We start from the raw sequence: 18,427 nt of genomic DNA, 5'->3' as shown, positions 1-18,427 counted from the left end.
ATTCAGCAGAACTTCCAAGGCACAATGTATTTGTTCCATTTAATAACAAAACACATTGTCCATGTTTTATACACACAATAAACAATTTAATTTGATTGGGGTTTTCCCCCCACCTATAATGAGCATAGGACTTGAACTTCAATATTACACTTAGGAATTGAAGCAAGACTTATAATTTGCTGCTACTGCTATGGGTCATGTAATAGCTGTAATGAGGGTTAGGTGAAATTATGAAAATAAAGTTACTGATGGCACCTGGATATTATGCTAATTTCTCAAGGAATAATGGCAGTTACTGGGAAACAATTGAATGATGTTATGCTATTTACATTTTATTCGTAATTATTTGATGGTATTCTGATTATTGTGGAAATAAATTTCTGGATTTTCAATTAGAATAGCCTTCTCATTTACTCTCAGCATAACCTTTCAGGTTTTTTTTTTCCAGTTAAAATGTTATGTATCCAATGATACGTACCTTTTTATATAAAAGTTTAGTCTGCCAATAATAACTATTACACACATATTTTCAACATAGCTGAACTTGCTGAGCTGACCTGCACTAGACTTAGCTTTTTGTCAAATGCAATTATACCCAAACCTGTGGAAGACTTGAATTGATCTGGATTTAATCATAATAAAATTTATATGCAAAAATTATATATAAAAGTACCAGTCTTGATATTTCAAAATCATATAGAATTTTAAACAATCCACCATTTTATTGGAACTAATCTAAATTTAAAAGTTATTTTTATTTAGCATTGTAATATGTTTAACATGTATTTCATGCCTAGAGGAATAAATTAAACCAGCAATTTTGAGGATAATACATTTATTAATGATGTTTCTTGCCACTTTCCCCTCTAGGTATCTGAAATTTCATGAATCAATAAAATAACATCTTTCACACTAGTAGATGCTTAGTTTATTTACTTTACAATATCTTCCAATTCTACATTCAAATTTAGAGTTTATTTATTTTAAGGCATTTAAATATTTAAATCATTAAGTTCTTCCAATTTACAATTCCTTTCTTACTGCTAGGATAGAAAAAGTTTAGAAATGATCATGAACTGGTTTAGATCATTTGGTATTTTATACATCTTTCATCTTAGCTATATAAATCTTTTATAGAATTCATGAAAAAAAGACCACAAAGATAGATTGACTATCACAATTTTTTTTCTTTTTTTAAGCATGAGTCTGGAATCTTTCAACTTTATTAATATGTTAATTTCCCTGGAAAATTTGAATAAATGTAAACAAATAAACAATTAAAAGTAGTGAAAGATTTATATTTTACTGCCAGTAATTTATGATTCAGCTTCATTATTTTTTTAAAGTCACAACCTAGATTTTAATTTATTTCAGCTGAGTATCTAGAAAAGGTAACTAAAGAAAAGACAGTATTTCTTGTGGTTCTGTCCAATTATGCAAACACAAATTACAAGCCATTTGGAAGCACTAGAAATTTCATTGTGTACAATTCTCTAGTTAACACTGATAAGTATTACAAAAACAAGAAATAAATGACTTGGCCTGAATGATGATCCATTTATATATATAAAAATATTCTTCACATTTTATAAATGAGCAGACAATACAAGATGGTAGTAGCCCAGTTGTGAGAGAAGAGAAAACATATGTTGAAGATGCCCTTCTACCTTATATTTAAATAATACTGCATTACATGCGTAACAACAGTATCTCCAAATGTTCCTGTTTTACATATCTTACTACAGTTGCTTTTGTCTCTATAGTTTTCCTACACTCCTCCAGGTACATGTGATCCTCCAAATCACATACAGCTTTTTGAAATGTCTGTGATTTATCACTTTCATGGTTTTGAAACATGTAAGGAAAATATTATGGGTTTACATAAGCAAGGACAGTAATAGCAGTTACTCACTGAGTACAATCCAGCTGCAAATTACTCATGGACATTTATATAATTAACAAGTCGTGATGACATGTATTGTGATAAATTTCCAGTAAAGCAAAAATAAAGAACAAAAGCTGTATGCATCTTAAATATCAGCAAAAAAATCTCATCAAATAAAACCATAGCTATACCATGCTCTTCTCAAATCATGCTAGATTTACATTATTTTATTCAAATAAAATATTCAAACTTGATTGTAAACTCTTTGTAAGATTTTAACCTACTCAGGTTCTTTTTTTATTGTTAATACCTTTTCTAAGAGTCCATATACTTCTCTGTTGTGTTGAATGGACACCCTATTATTTGAATGGCTGCTGTATGCATTTCTTCTATTAGGAAATGTTTTACATTCTCTGACAGGAGACAACTCTTTCTTCATTGTGACAGATGAATTTTCTATAAATGATTTATCTCTCCAAGCATCTTTGCTATGGGTTTCCTGAATATTAATAGGGTTTCCCCCCTTTTGTAACATGTAATACAATATTGGATTAGTTTGGGTCAGTCTTGGGGAGTCTCTCTCAAGGTCATTTTTGTCAGAATCAGTGATGACCCATTTTAGAGGTCCCCTTTCATTAGGTATATGACAAATGCTAAACTGGTCACATTCTGGCTTTGATGATACTGTGCCTCCCAAATGTTCAGTGAAGGGAGAGCTGGCAGGACTCTTCATAGCAACTGAATATTGAAATGTCTGGTAGTCCAAGCAATTGCTTGGTTGTCCGGGGTTCCCTATGAGAGTATGCACAGGAGAAACATTGAATTCAGCCTTGTCATTATTTGTTAGGTTATGTTTGCTTCCTTTCTTTTTGCCATCTGTTACTAATAAATTATTTCTATGCTGAGACATATCTTTTTCACAATTTTCTGATAGAAGCAGTTGTTTTAGCACATTAAATCCTTTACTTTCTCTAGACCAACTTCTGTTTTCACTTTCATTATTTGACCCATAACCTGAAGAATATTTTATTTCAAAATCAGTTTTGATGAACTTAGATTCTTTTTGGTTAAGACAGCTGCCATACAAAGAATCTGTAGTAGACTTGTGATTGTTTGTGACATCAGATATTCTACATTTATTACTTTTTAGTATTTTTAAAGGACCTTCTAAAGAATCAGAATGCAATTTTCTCTTTTTGGGGAGCATACTGTGATTTTTTGATTCCACAAAACTCTGTTCATGGTTTGTCCTGTCCAGGATATCTGCAGAACAGCCATCTTGACTCTGTCTCAGCAATCGACTTAGAAGTCCATTCTTCGAAAAGGAAAAATCTTGAGATGTAAGAGACTGGGACTGAAATTCTTCTGATGCTGGAGAAATAGCTATATTTCTCTCTAAAGAATGAGCCATTTCCGGAAATTTCTTATTAACATTTTCAGTTATTTGTTGAGCATTTGAATTCTGAAGGGCACTGGATTCTTCCTCAGAAGGCTCAGCTTTTATTTTTACAGTTAGTATTTGTTCATTCAAAACTTTTTCTGTTGGATCTTGTAAACTCTCTTCTTTTAAAAATATTTTTTCCTTTGTTTCATTCATATTTTTGTTGGAGGTTCCCAGAAGTAACTGGAGCACGGTGCGTCGTTCTAGCAGATTTTGGATTTCTGAACTGGGCAGTTTTTGTTCTCCTGGGAGAAACTGATTAGTGAGCATTCTGTTTTTTTCAAGTGTACATGATGTGTTATGAAGCAGGGAAGTATTTAGTCCATCTATCAATCCTACTGGTTTCTCAGTGTTAAGAGTCATCACTTGTTTGCTTGCTTGTCTTTGGTTATCCACTGACATGGAAGACTGCATCCCACATTGAGCTAAGTTTTGCAATAGTTTACTTGCACTGAAAGATGAAGGTGTTTGTAAAGTTTCTTTTTTATTCTGTTTACTTCCATGAAGTTCTTTGTGAATAGTAAGATCTATCAAGTGCTTAGAAGCTGAATTAGTTAGTCTCTCAGGCTGTATGATGCAAGTATATGGCGGAGAATTACATTTTATCATTAAAGGAGAATTGTGTGAAAGGTTGATAGGTGAATCTGCTTTTGTAGAAGTTTGCAAAGGAGGAGTATGTATTGGAATTATTCGATTAGTATTAGAGGATTCAGTAATAGGAGTTCTGTTACTCATTGGAAAATTAAATTTCGCCACATCAGTTGGACCTAATGTTCCTTCGGTTTCTTTAACTTTAGGTGAGTTTTCTTCTTCCTTATGACCAAGTAGCAATTGCAGTAAAGTTACTTTTTGATGTGGATTCAATTTTGTATTTTTAGAACGATCCTTTTCTTCTATGGTTTCCAGACATGGGACTTTTGATTCCCAACCATGAAACAAGGATTGAGTTAAATTGTCTAGAGAAGCTGTCTGCCCTGAATCTTGAGTATTTGTTTTTTGTTTGAAAGACAAATCTATAGGAAGACAATTTGAATGGGAACTCTCATCATCACTACTATCATCTTCTGTAAAACTTGGGTTGTTGTCAGAGTATTCATCAACAGTAGTTGGTGTACTGCTTTCCTCAAAAACACTGGACCTGTCATTTTGTTCATATCGTTTGGTCTGCTTAGTAGTACTATGATTTTTCAAGAGGTGCAAAAGTAAACTACTGTTAGTAGGTGGTTTCATATGACTTTTTTCTGTTTTGTAGTTTATAATTTTTGGAGATGAATGAATTATGCCCATATGACTTTGAAAATTTGTGATATTGCTTTTATTGGTTAATGTTTTGTTTGAACATCTTGCCTGACCATTCAAATGGCTTTCCATTCCTTTTGATAGTTTAAAATGACCAACATCTTTTGGAGAAACAGTTTCTTTTAATCTTGCCATAGCAGAAAGTCTCTCACTTGCGATTTGATTGGCATTTTGTGCTTTTAGAGCATGTTCCCTGGAATACTGCTGCAAGTGTGCTTCACTTGAAAGAAGCAAAGCAAGTTGGCTGCAGGCAACACTTGGCTTAGGGGATGCAGCAGGACTAGATCTTTTTTCTACCATGCTTGCAACAGCTTGTAATCTTGCAGCACAAGAAAGTGATTCATTCATTGCTTTTGAACCACTCTGTCCTGAATGTGTAGATTCTTTAAACCGATCTTGAACTAGGTTTGTTGTTAGCTCTGGCAGACCAGTCTCCAGTTTTTCATCTTTCAATTTGTTTTTCTTTAGCAAAGTCTTCAAGTGACTGGATGCAACACCATAGCACCTCAAGTCTTTCTCTACCTGCGAGGAATCATTGCTGAGCGAATATCCTTGCTCTTTAAGGCTCTGCCTAATTTGTTGTGACAAAGCAACACTCTGCAACCTAGAGCTAAATGACTGTAGTAAGGAAGCCAGCAATGTGCTATCTTGCTTGCTTTTAGGCACATTTTCAACCATGCCAGCCAACACCACTTCTTTTTTCTCATTTATATCCACAAGAGAATCAGACAATCGCCCTTTGTTTTCAGCATTCCAGTCTTCAGAAGACTGTAGCAATCTTGCCTTTTTATGATGCAACATGCCAGAATTTCTATATGTATGTGTGTTAGGTACACCATCTCTCTGACAGCTGGGAGATGCATTTCCAGAAACACTGAAATTTTGATCTTCAGCATTACCAGTAGGCTTTTTGTCATCCACAGAACCTGAACCTCCGGCTGTCTGATGCATTAGTAATCCCTCTAAGTAAGTTAGAACAATGGAATCCTGGTGCATCTCAGAGACAAGATCTTCTCCATGAGTCATGTTCAATACAAGTATCCACAAAAGCTCTCTTTTTATTCTACTTAGGATCTAGTGTATTATATGTGAACTGAAATTTAGCTCAACAAATAAATGTATACATTTTTTCCAAATCTGATGCAAGACAGATGCAATAATCTTTTGCAGGTCTTTCCATTAAGTATTTGTAGAAGAGGCAATGTTCCATTTTCTCTGTTTTAATATACACCATTTATGATGTCAAGGGACTATTTAAAATATGGTGCCAGGTTAGAAATGTTTTTTTAGGGATTGACAATATTGTTTTCCATCTTCTTTCATCATATTACAAACACTGGATTCCTGTAAAATAAAAAGAAATAAAATATGAAGCCAAATCAGAAAATAAATTACGTTTCATACAAACAGGTGTATTTCAAGATTCTATGTACAATTTCAGGTAAACCTTCCCAGGGTGGATAAAAATCAATGATTTTTTTAAAAAAATCAAAACGGATTTTTTTGATTTAAATCGGATTTTTTTTATTTTTATCGAATTTATTTTAATAAAAAACTTTTGGGGTAAAAATCTATCGTAAGATAGTTTTCTATTTAAGATACATAAATAATTTAGTTTATTCAGCATGAAATGGAGCTTAATTATGTAGCATGAGGCTGTTTATTCTGCAACACTGGGACTATCGGTGAGTCAACAGTGGGTCAAAGGAGTAGCAGAGATGACAGTTGCTCTTTAAAAATTATGATTTAAATCGAGTTGATTTAAATCAAGCCTTTTTACTAGTGATTTAAATCATGATTTAAATTGTGATTTAAATCAACTTGATTTAAATCAAATCCACCCTGAACCTTCCTATATAATTTTATTATCCTTCATTTCATTTTGAAGAGCACTGAAAGCTGCAATAGCTCTGGAATGCAATTGTGTGGGCAACTGATGAATGGTTCCATAGTCCTAATAAATCGATCAATACTCTTTAAAAAAAATATTGATAAGTATTTCTATTAGATTGATGAGAAATTTAGAAAAGTTGTAGATTGACCATTTATACAAGTTTGGAAATGATAATACTTCTAGTTTTTGGATTAATAGGTTTTGTAGGTATATAATAATAATTCTGTGAAGTTCAAAGAAAGTTATGGGTTTCTTTTTTTAATGGATCATTATTCCACAATTAACATCATAAATAAGTAATAAACAAGACATGGTAGAAGTAGAAATAACAGCAATACATGCAAAGTAAACTTTCACTTTTGGGGAAAGAGAAATAACATATGAAGTAGCATGCTTAATAGTTATAATGCAGGTAGTATCAATTTATGGCTGATTGCTTAATGACCATTCAAAATTATGATGGTCTCAGAACAAGTTATTATTATTATTATTTATTAATTTGCCGCCCATTTCACCACAAGGTGACTCCGGACAGTTTACAATGCTAAAAAGAATCAAACATAGAAAAACATGTATATAAGAACAATAAAACAGTATAAAAATACAAATTATCAACTGTAACTAAAAGATGGGGAAGGAGGGATTAGGATGAGTGGGTGGGGGAGATGGGCTCTGTTACTAATTTATCAACCACCTCCAGTATGATGCTTCTTCAGTTTTTTATGGCTTGTAAAGCATTTCTGGCCATCATAAAATGTTGTGCACCTCCACCCTATGGTAATCTGACCATATTTTTTGACTGGATCATTATTCCACTACAGGATTCTGTAGTGACGTGGCTGCAATTTGCAACTTTTTTTTTGTTGTTTCTGACATTTTTTGCCAGTTTCCAGCAAAAAAAAAAAAGCCATTTGTAAAAATATGTTTGCAATTACAACTGTGATATTCATTTAATGACCATAGATTTGCTTACTATTAAAGTGATTTGCTTAACAACCACCACAAAAAATGTAAAATCAGGTCCAGTCATGTGGGTGCCTTGATTTACAACTTAATAACTTATACCTGGGAATCAAGCCACAATTGCAGTCATAAATCAAGGACTACCTGTAGATGCTGGGGTGAGGGAATTCATGAGAAATGAAAGACATTTAAGCTTTTTAAGGTACTCGAAGAAAGTTAACTACTATTCACTCTCCCATGTGGGAATTAATTAGATTGTTGGATGAAGCATTAATTGGGCTTCCAAACTCTAGGCAGTTTAGAGGAAATCATCAATGTGCCTAATTTAAAAAAATTATATTAGAAAGAAAAAAAGATACCCAACTGCAAGAAATCAATGGGAATGCTAGGAAACAGATTTTTGTAAAATTCTCCATATTAAGAATTTTTTTTCCACAGGAAGAAAAAAATATCTGTACTCTCATCACAGATCCTCAAACTTTACTAATTGTAGGAAAAACAGTTTCAAAAATAGTAAAAAATAGTAAAATCCTAACTTTAACTTAAATTACTACAAATAGAACTCTAGGTCTGTCATGAACAAATGTTCTATTCATTAATTATTGTATTAAAATTATAATTACAATTGTATACAGATATGTATACAGATATGCCAACAGAACATACAGATATGTAATGCCAACAGAAGATATATCTAATCCATCATAGATGAAACATATTATAATGTCATCACTATTAGCTATAATAAAGTCCATTCTTAAATATAATTGCATATTATTATGCTACTGTATATATAATAGTATAATAAATGTAGTAGCATAATAAATGGTTCAAACAATACGGGATAAATTACAATTATATGGAGCATAATAATATGCTTACTTCCACTTTAAAACTGTGTTTTCTAAAATGTTTTATAGATGGCATATGCCCCCTGAGAAACTGGCAAAAATGTTTAAAGATAAATCAGCTAAATGTTGAAAATGTCACCAGTTACCAGGATCTTATTATCATATGTGATGGACATGTCCAGAAGCTAAAAACTATTGGAATAAAATTAAGACATGGTTGGAAGAAATGATACAACAACGTATTGATTTAAAACCAGAGCTGTTCCTACTGGGTATCCATCCAGAGAAAATTAGCAAAGAAACTATTTATTTGATTATACATGTAATAACAGCTACAAGGATTGTTTTTGCAGAAAATTGGAAAGCAGAGAAAATACCTTTGGAAGGAGAAGTAATTTAAAAAAAATTTAGACTGTGCAGAAATGAATAGATTAATTTTGATGATCAAAGAAAGAGAGGATTTTTAATATTTTAAGATATGATGTCAATTTTACCATTGGTTAGAAAAGAGATATAGATAAGCAAACTAATAGTTATGTAAGAAAATGGTATAATTAGAATACTGAACTTTTGGAGAAATGCTGTAATAGATTTGGTGAAAATGAAGACAGAAGAAACAACAAAAAGATGAAGCCATGAAGAAAACACCAAGATGTCGCATGGAAGGAATACTGATGTATTAAATGTTTGTTTGTGTATAATTTTTTTTTTTTAAAAGTTGTGTTTTCTAGTACAAGAAAGATACAAAATTTAGTAAGTAATCAGAATTGAAAGAATATATAATTAGAATGAGCCTACTTAAACATTTAAGCACTTTTGGTCAGACAGTGGACAACAGGAGAGCCTGGCATACTATATACCGGGGGTATATAGTATGCCACAGCCCACTACTGGGCTTTGAGACGTTCAGAATTGGGCCACGGAATTGGCAGGCAAGCATGTGCACATCCCCACTTGCATGAGTAATAAGCAAGCACCTGCACATGTACTCCATTGTGCGAGCTGCCAATGCACATGCCTGCCACTCACATGGAATCATCCTTCCCCTCTCCGCCAGTCCATGAAGCCAGAAAGGTTGGGGAATGCCACAGAGTTGTGAAAAGTTGGATACAATTTAGCAACTAAACAACAACACTTAAGCAATACCTAACTTAAAAGCAAACAAGAGAGATTAAAGTTGAAAAGGTTCTTAATTACTATACTGTTTTTAAAAAAATGTATCAATTTATTAGAGCTTAATGGTAGCCTTGTGATTTTAAGTTGTCTAAATCTGAAAGAACCCCTTTATCTATATTTAGATTTTGAAATTATCTTTGTTTCCTTAAAAAAAAAAAGCCAAATGCTCAGTATTCAGCTGGATAGTTCAATAAAGACGTGTTCTCAATTTTACTTGGCTTTCTTGAAAATCATTTATGAGTAGATATTATGCACCTAAGGTTCATTAATTAGAGGATTATTTTTATACTATAATTTTTGTCTTGTTCTCAACAGTCAGCCTGTTTTGATCTCTTTAACACCTAGACATAACATATTATTTACCTGTATTTTTCAGAGTATAAGACGCCCCTTAGTTTTTGGGGAGAAAATGGGGGAGGGATTCTGCCTCTGCCTACCAGGTATTCATCTGGCTAGCATCCTTAGCCTTGACAGCTTCAGCACATTAGTTTGCTGGTTCTGAGCTGGCTGATAAGCTGCTTCAAAAGCAGAGTTGATCATCAGAGGGAGCTCCAGTGAGTAAAGCAGGCAAAGCATGGAAGTGGTAAGACAAGGCAGCAGCTGTTCCGGGTTGCCATTTTGGGCTCTGTGCCTCGTGTTTTCAGCCTCCAAACACTCCATTTGAGAGGCGTTTATTGCTGTGGGGATCACCAAAGCACATCACTGCCGATCGCCGCCCAAATTTGCGACACATAGAGGCCAAAAATGGTGCATGTGGAGGCCTAAAATGCGATGCACAGAGGCCGAAAATGTGATGCATGGAGGCGGTGATCAGCAGCGATGTGCTTTGGCGATTCCCGCAGCCTTGAACAGGTCTCAAACAGAGTGTTTGTAGGCTGAAAACGTGAGGCATGGAGCCCAAAAATGCAAGCCATTGTCTCTGGCAATCTCTGCAGCCAGAAAGGGGACACGTGGAGGCCGAAGGGTGAGGGCCAGGAGGTGGGCGGGGCTACATTGAGTATAAGACACACCCAAATTTTCAGCCTCTTTTAGGGGGGGAAGTGCGTCTCACACTCTGAAAAATACAGTATATTCTAAAAACTTCAACAAGTTATTAAAAGGTTTTTATGGGAAAGATAAACATCTTAATTTTATCTTAATTATTACTAAATTGATCATGGAAATTACAACATTCCTGATTTTTAGTTTTACCATTTTGAATTCCATTTCTATTTTTTAGTTGTTTTGTCATAATGTTATTGTATTTACAGCATTATAGTCTGTAAGGAATATTTGGAAGGAAGTGTAATTCTGACTTTTATTTACATGATAATCTTACAGTATAAGAAACTTTGAATCCAGGGGGATGTTTTATGGTAAAATTCATGAAGTAGTAGGAATGAAATACTTTAGATCACCTAATGAGCAAACAAGTTTGAGATTTTTATTTATCACAAGAGCAATTTGGAAAATCCAAAACCAAATGAAAGTGTATACAAATAAAGCAAGCTTATCCAGATTCTTTAACTGTTGTGAGTTTCTAACTGGAACAGAAATTTGTCCTAGGTTATTACAAATTTACAATATTTAAAAATTAAAATATATTATTAAGGGCATTATTAATTTGGAATGAGTTCTCATCACATGTCTTAAAGAATATTAAATCTAATTATTGTATTAAGAAGATTTTTATTTCAAGAATGCATCAGATAATGTTTTGATTGAGTACAAATACACTGCAGCAACTTGGAACACTAGAAAAGGAAACAAACTGCCCGTATATCATTTTCCAAAAAAATGGATAGCCATTACATCACAAGCAACACAAACTATGAAAATGAGAACATGACTATATATCAAAAATATCTCAGAAACAACTAACAGACTATTACAACCACACATCACTGTAGTAATCAAACAAAATAAAATCCTCCAAAATATCTTAAATAAACTAAACCCTAGAAGTCCAATAAGAAATCATAGAAGTCATCTACAGTATAAGAACCGTAAAAACACTGTGTAGCACTGGCAGGCATGAACAGTAGCTAGCAGGAAGAAGACACAATGAAAGCCTTAATTTCAGAACACATGACTAAAACACAATTTCAACTGGGAAACAGTATCTGAGATCAAGCAAAATCGAAAAATATTAGAGAATTCCTGAAAGCTTGGTATTCGGATAAAATAGTTGTCAATAGACACAGAAATAAACCATATTTACATACCATTCAAAACAGACAACAAAAGTTAAAAAGGAAACGACAGAGCACATCCCCCCAGCAGATAAACAGAGAATAACACAAGACAATAAAGCAGGAAGCAGTGCCCTAATCAAGGCACAGTAGCCAAACTACTGTACATAAATATGGATTAAAAATTACACTGACTACCACTGATGTTACCTAGTTGATTAATGAAATGACCAGAGGAAGATGAAACCTCACATATTGGCTTTGCCTCTAGAAAGTGGTTTAAAGACATGATATAACTCTGAACTGCAATTCAACAACCTGGGATCTATTACCGGTTGCATCATCAAATATGGGAATAGCAAAAATGACTTATGAACAGTCTCTTTATTGATGTAATGGAGAGACTAATGAATATTACTCCTCATTTGATCTATAAGTGCATATATTAAAAATCTGGAAATTTACATAATGCATACTAAAGGTTAATCACTAATACTTATACTAAATCAAAACTGAATGAAATATGAAAAATACATTTTTATTTCACAATGTTTCTACGTACTACTGAAAAAACAAGCAAACTTAGAACAAATGTATAAACTTAGTGAAAACTGCTTATACAGTCATGCATATGAGATGGGTGATCACATAAAAAATCTTTTATGAAATCAATTTAGTAAATATTTTACTAAATTGAGTAAACCACTGTACTACCAAGGAGCCTTGGTAGTACAGTGGTTTAAAGCACCCTGTTATTAACACAGCTGCCTGCAATTACTGCAGGTTCGAATCTTACCAGGCTCAAGGTTGACTCAGCCTTCCATCCTTTCTAAGGTAGGTTAAATGAGGACCCAGTTTGTGGGGGAATAAGCTGACTTTGTATAAATATACAAAAGTATGAAGGCTATTGCTTAACACATTGTAAGCCGCCCTGAGTCTCTGGAGAAGGGTGGCATATAAATCAAATTAAAAAAAAATGAAAATAATTTGATAACAATAAAACTAAGCTTTAATTTTCTTTATATATTTATATTTTCTTGCAGCACCAAAGTTGATTATTTAACATATAATAAATCTACAGCAACAATCACAGTAACAACTAAATGATAATGAAATCTTTTAGCAGTTTCCCAATTTTATAATTGAGTACTCAACACTTCACTTTTCCTAATTATTAAAGAAGCTGTGAAAATTCCAATTTAAAGGAAATCCTCACTTGCTCTCTTTATACACCAGACACATACATATTTTTTTTCATTAGAGAAAATGTAAATTTTGAAAAGAGAAATAATTTTTAGTGGCATGTTTTTTAAACAACACTTATTCGAAATCTGAAAGTATAATGATTTTCAATTTTTTTTTCAGGCAGGGGCTTTCCCATACATGTTTAGGTTTTTAAAAGATTAAACATACAAATATTGGACTTTGCAAAAGCAGGATAGGAACACTATTGGTGCCTTTGAATTCTGGTGTTGGAGAACACTCCTAAGAATACTATGGAAAGCCAAGAAAACAAACAAATGACTCATCAAATAAATCAATCCAGAGTTCTCACTTGAGGCACAAATGAACAGACTCAAATTGTCCTACTTTAGATACATTATATAAAGAATTATTTTTATGGAGAAGACAGTAATGATGGGAAGGAAAGAAGGAAAGAAAAGAGGATGACCAGAAGGAAGGTGAATAGACTCAGTTACTGTAACTATAAGTGCACTATTGAAAGAACTAAAATTCCAGTTCACTTTGTTATGGAGAAAATCTGAATGTTCACTAAGAGACAACATTGATTTGATGCACATAATCAACCAATTAATCAAATGTGCAGAGTACAAAGTAAAAAAAAAAAGCTATAGAATAGAATAAAAATGCCACAGAAAGATGTGTTAGTGATACTTTCTTCTTTCCCTTATTTATATCCCAAATGCTAATGTAAATATTTGTGCCTTACACTAACAACATAAAATCTTTCATCTATTATTTTTGGACTGGTATCAACTAGGAACCATATTTCAAATGTCTACCTTTGTCTTGCTGTGTGATGTGTAATACACAAGGCAGCTATTGCTGCTTAAATTTGATTAGACTTCTATTTTGAATATATATGGTCATTTTCTCATAGTTTACATATTTATTAGTTTATAATACAAAATACAAAAGCAATTTTTTGTATTTTATATTATAAACTAATATATTGTCATTTTCTAATTGCTGTATTTTCTCCAATTCTGGTTACCTAGCCTTGTATCATTGGCAGTTTCTTTTTTTTAATGTTGTGCCAAATGTGTCTTGTAACTGTCAGCATGAATCATACTAATTGTGATAGTTTTCTGGAATTGTACCTAATAGAAATATTTGTGGTTTCATTTCAAAATTGAATTGACCCATTTGTTTCAAGTATACTTTAGGGTTGTTGTTTTTAATGACCCCTTGTGCTAATATGTACTTTGTTATGGCAGAATTTTCAATTTAAACACTACAACAAAGAACTAAGTACTGTAGGCTTATTTAAGAATGAAGCAGAGAACAACGCTAACTGGATGATCCAAAACAACAAGGATAACAGCAATAATTACTACCAATGTTCTTTATACTATCAATGGACCCATTGACAACAATTTTGAACAAGGCAACCTGTGGGTATGAATTGGTCAAAAAAGGAGTAACTTTATATGGATGATTTAAAATTATCTGGAAAAACAAAGGCTGAACTAGTTTCCTTATTAAAAAGCACAAAAGACCTCTGTAAATATACTGGGATGTGATTTGGCATTGACAAGTGTGTAACCATAACCATAAAGGCAGGAAAAGTTATTGATGATGGAATACAGGTTAACAATGAAGATTTGCTATAAGGTAGTAGCACTAGAAGAAGGTTAAAAGTATTTGGGAAATGTGGAAGCTTCTGATTTATTACAGAATCAAATCACAGAAAATGCTTCTATCAGATATGTCAAACAAGTTCATGAAATTTTGAAATCAAAGTTAAATGATGAAATATTAAAGCAATTAAAACCTAATAAGCCCCAGTGGTGAAATGTAAAATTTGTTACTACAGTTCTGTGGGCATGGCTTGGTGTGGGGGGGTAATATGACTGAGTGGGTGTGGCCAACTTTTTTTTTTTTACTTTTAAAACCATTTTTCCTCTTCTTTCGGCTGAAGAGGTTGTAAAAAAATGCTTTTAAAGCCTCTGACGATCCCAGCTGAGTTGCCTGATTGGCAGAGGCTTTCTTTCTTTTTTTAAAAAAGCCTCTGACGATTCCAACCCTTATTTGAATAGTACAGCTTGCCAAATTCTGGTCTCCACTCTCACCATTCCAGCCACCATGGGTAATGAGGCAATAGAGATGCAATGTGGAACTTGAAAACATGTTCTTAAGAATTTAGACTGGACAAGTTCTAATCATGCAAGATTGGAAGATGCACCCAGTTGTGCACCATATAACAACTGGGCTAGAAAAGCTTGATGGTTGCAAGTATCTATTGACCTCTGCTAATATAATAAAATCTTTAAATAGCTGCCACACTTCTATGTGCATTTTGTGAAGAATAGTTGACATGAGCCCTTTTATGTCTGTTAGCCTGAAAAATTATCCCCGGATATTGAAATCATTGCACCTATTTCATGGAATGTTAATAATCCAGGTATGTTTTTAGGGTGATTTGCAAATGCCATTATTTCAGTTTTATAGTTGATTTCCAATTAGTTCTCTTTACAATAGTGTACAAAGTGTTCAGATCTCTCTTGAATCCTTCAAAGAATTACTGCATATAGCACCATAGTAATCTGTCCCTCTGCTAATTTGGGTGGATGGAATTTCAATCTCACCAGCTATTTTATCATATTTATATAAAAAATAAATTTGAAAAGTGCCACTACGCAGACTTGTTTTACGTCCTTGGTAGTTGGAATAGGTGTTGTCAGATGTCCTTGAGAGGTAAATTTATTCTGAGCTGTGTTCGTTTCTGTAATGCACATATTAGTAGTAGTAGTTGGCAATCAGTGGTGGTATTATACAGTAGTAGTTGGTGATCAATGGTAATATTAGCTTGATTCAAGACAGAGTCAAATGCTGCTAATATCAACAAAGGGTACATAGAGTGAAATAATAGTCTTGAGAGATGTATTTTGCAATGAGATGATGAAGTATAACACATTAGTCATTTGTTGAGTGGCCTTCCCTGAAGCTGGCTTGGTTCTTCACCAATAATCCTTCCTGTTCCATCCAGTCTGCTTCCACTGAAGATGTCTTGCATAAATTTAGCTGATAATATTAAGGAAAATATAGGTTGATAGTTGGCAGGAACAGTCTTCTTATAGATGAGTGCAATAAGTGCTAGGCCCCAGTCCTTACGCATAGGGACAGATTTATCAGCTCTTGCATGAGCAGGGGGTTGGATTAGATGACCTCGAAGGTCCCTTCTAACTCTGTTAGTGTTATTATTATTATCTTCTTCTTTACTTCCTCTTTTACCACTTTGGGTAGTAAAGTTCTGGCTCTTGCTCTTCTGATGGCTTCAACCATTGTTAATTGATGTTGTGGTAGTATGTCTTTGATGTTGTCTCTCCATCTTCTGTGTCTGCCTAGTGTTCTTTGACTTTCTCCTCTTTTTGGATATGCTTTGTATGGTATGGAATTCCACAACATCCTCTCCAGCTGAGCAAATCACTTTATTTGCTGTTTTTCTTTGTAATTTAAGATTGGTTTTATGCCAATTCTTTCTCTTATGGTCTTATTTCTGATTTTATCTCTTCTGGTCACTCTAGCAGCTATCCTCCAACATCTCATTTCTATGGTGACTAACTTCTGTTTATGTGTTCTTGTGAGTGTCCATGTTTGGCACTGGTAACATAGGATGGAGATGAATATGCTTTTATGAGATGCTTGTTTCTGCTGATTGGTACTGCCTTATGTTGTAGGAACGGAGCAAGCTGTCCTAATTCCTGGTTTGCCTATAACTGCATAGTATGTCAATCTCTTCGTCCATTTTATCATCTTTGGTGAATCTTGTTCCTAGATAATTGAACTTTGATACTTGCTTTGGGATAAACCTTTGGGGTTTAGGGTATGCTCTTTTCTTCTGATTGCCATTACTTCTGTTTTCTCTTTACTTATTCTCATATTATTTATCTAGCATTCGTGGTTCATGACCATAAGATGTTGTTGCAGTTTCTTAGCTGTACTTGCTATCAATGCTTGATTATCTGTCAAGAGTAGTTTGTTATTATTTGCATTCTTGGGATTGGTTTCTTTGCTTATATTGTCAATGTAGATGATAAACAATATTGGCAACATATAGAGGTGACAGTTTTATCAATTGCTGTAAAAAGTGATGCCAGGTATCAATAATGCCCACTGTGCTGCATTATTTTTAATTAACTCAGGTGTAATAGCATCTGCACCTGGTGCCTTTCCTGATGAGAAACTAGGTCTATAATCTCCCTGGGTTTTACTAGGTACCAAATAGGCATTTCTTCCAGATCAATGAGAAATAGCAACGGCAAGGACTGTTGCTTTAAAATCTGGAATCTGTTCTGGAGATCTAATAGTTGAGCATGAAATGAGTCACTATGAGAGAGGGAATTGCATTCTCTCTGTGCTGGAGTGGTGGTTTCTGTGATAATTTTCCTCTGCTCTTGGCAGGAGCCTGTAACTATAAGCAAATGTGGAGAATGTAGCTGAATCAGGAGTTGGATTGAGGTGTCTTAAAAATTCTGGAAAGGAAAACACTATATTTTTGCTGATGAGTTTACTAAAAAGAGTCTTTTAAGGCCCAAAGAAATAGATTTAAAAAATGATATGTTTTTTTTAACTGCCTTCCAGTGTTTAGGTCCCTAGCAAGCAAGCTATTTAAAGGGATAGACAGCAGAGCCTGGTTGTTTGGAAGCACCCTACCTGTACATTTGGGTTGATTTTTATTAACTGTCCCTACATTACTGGTTGTTACAATTAACATCACCAGATATTATCAGGGTTTGCATAAGTTTATTAAGTTTATGTTGAATATCATTCAGAAGTAAAAATAGCTAGAACTATATAACCTGTGAATAGGCAGAGTCCTCCTAGTGCCTGTGGAATAGTCTCTACAGCATGATTATCAAGAGGGTTTTCCTTTCTATTTTTCTGTGTCTTGTCATCGATGGGAGGTAGGGCTGTAAGGAACCTTGCTGGGCAACATGGAGGGAACCTTGTCTTTCGTCAATGCTTATGGGGAGGAAGTAGAATCTTCCTTTTTTAAGGTAGCAGCTTGTCCTTAAGCAAGAGAATACCTATGACTCTGTGAGAATTATATATGATAAAAAGAATATAATTTGTTGTTTTCCAGCTTTGTCTTGTTACTTCCCCAGTTTTCTTTTATATGGTTGAGTGCTGTCTGAGCTATTTCTTAGTTGCTTCTTTCCCTTTGGTGATCATTTGCAAAATAACCTTGCAAATAGCTTAATTCCACAACCAGGTCCTCTTGCTCTTTAATATTTGTTGTAGTAATGATTGGATCTTTTAAAGTCAGGGTTAAGATACTCCTTTTGTTTTCTTCTCAGTAAAATAGTCTTTAATCACTTCTTTGACATAAAATTGGCCTGAAGTATAACGTATTTTCCAAAAAAGCTGGTGGAAGGTTCAGCTTCTCCAGTAGTTCCACAATTTGGCTTGGCAGCTATCTGCCAAGACCTGAAAGGGATGGGACATTGGTCTTACCTGATACGCTTCTTCTCGGTGTCCTCTATTTCTATAGGTGAAACAAAC

The 18,427-nt window shown here is 33.8% G+C and overlaps 1 protein-coding gene across 2 annotated transcripts in view; it reads right to left on the bottom strand.

The window, feature by feature from the left end:
- Positions 1-2,083: 2,083 nt before the first annotated feature.
- Positions 2,084-18,427, bottom strand: part of NRIP1 (nuclear receptor interacting protein 1) — a 71,884-nt gene continuing 55,540 nt past the window's right edge. For both annotated transcript variants that reach the window (XM_070942657.1, XM_070942658.1), the window contains exon 2: positions 2,084-5,969. In XM_070942657.1, the coding sequence (XP_070798758.1) occupies positions 2,166-5,651 (3,486 nt within the window). In that variant the 5' untranslated portion in view covers positions 5,652-5,969 and the 3' untranslated portion in view covers positions 2,084-2,165. The remainder of the gene's footprint in view (positions 5,970-18,427) is intronic.

The sequence above is a fragment of the Pituophis catenifer genome, unplaced genomic scaffold (genome assembly GCF_029215685.1).
Source record: "Pituophis catenifer annectens isolate HBS135680 unplaced genomic scaffold, rPitCat1.0.hap2 SCAF_4, whole genome shotgun sequence".
In the NCBI taxonomy this organism is placed as follows: domain Eukaryota; kingdom Metazoa; phylum Chordata; class Lepidosauria; order Squamata; family Colubridae; genus Pituophis; species Pituophis catenifer.
This window is presented reverse-complemented; position numbering and strand designations above follow the sequence as displayed.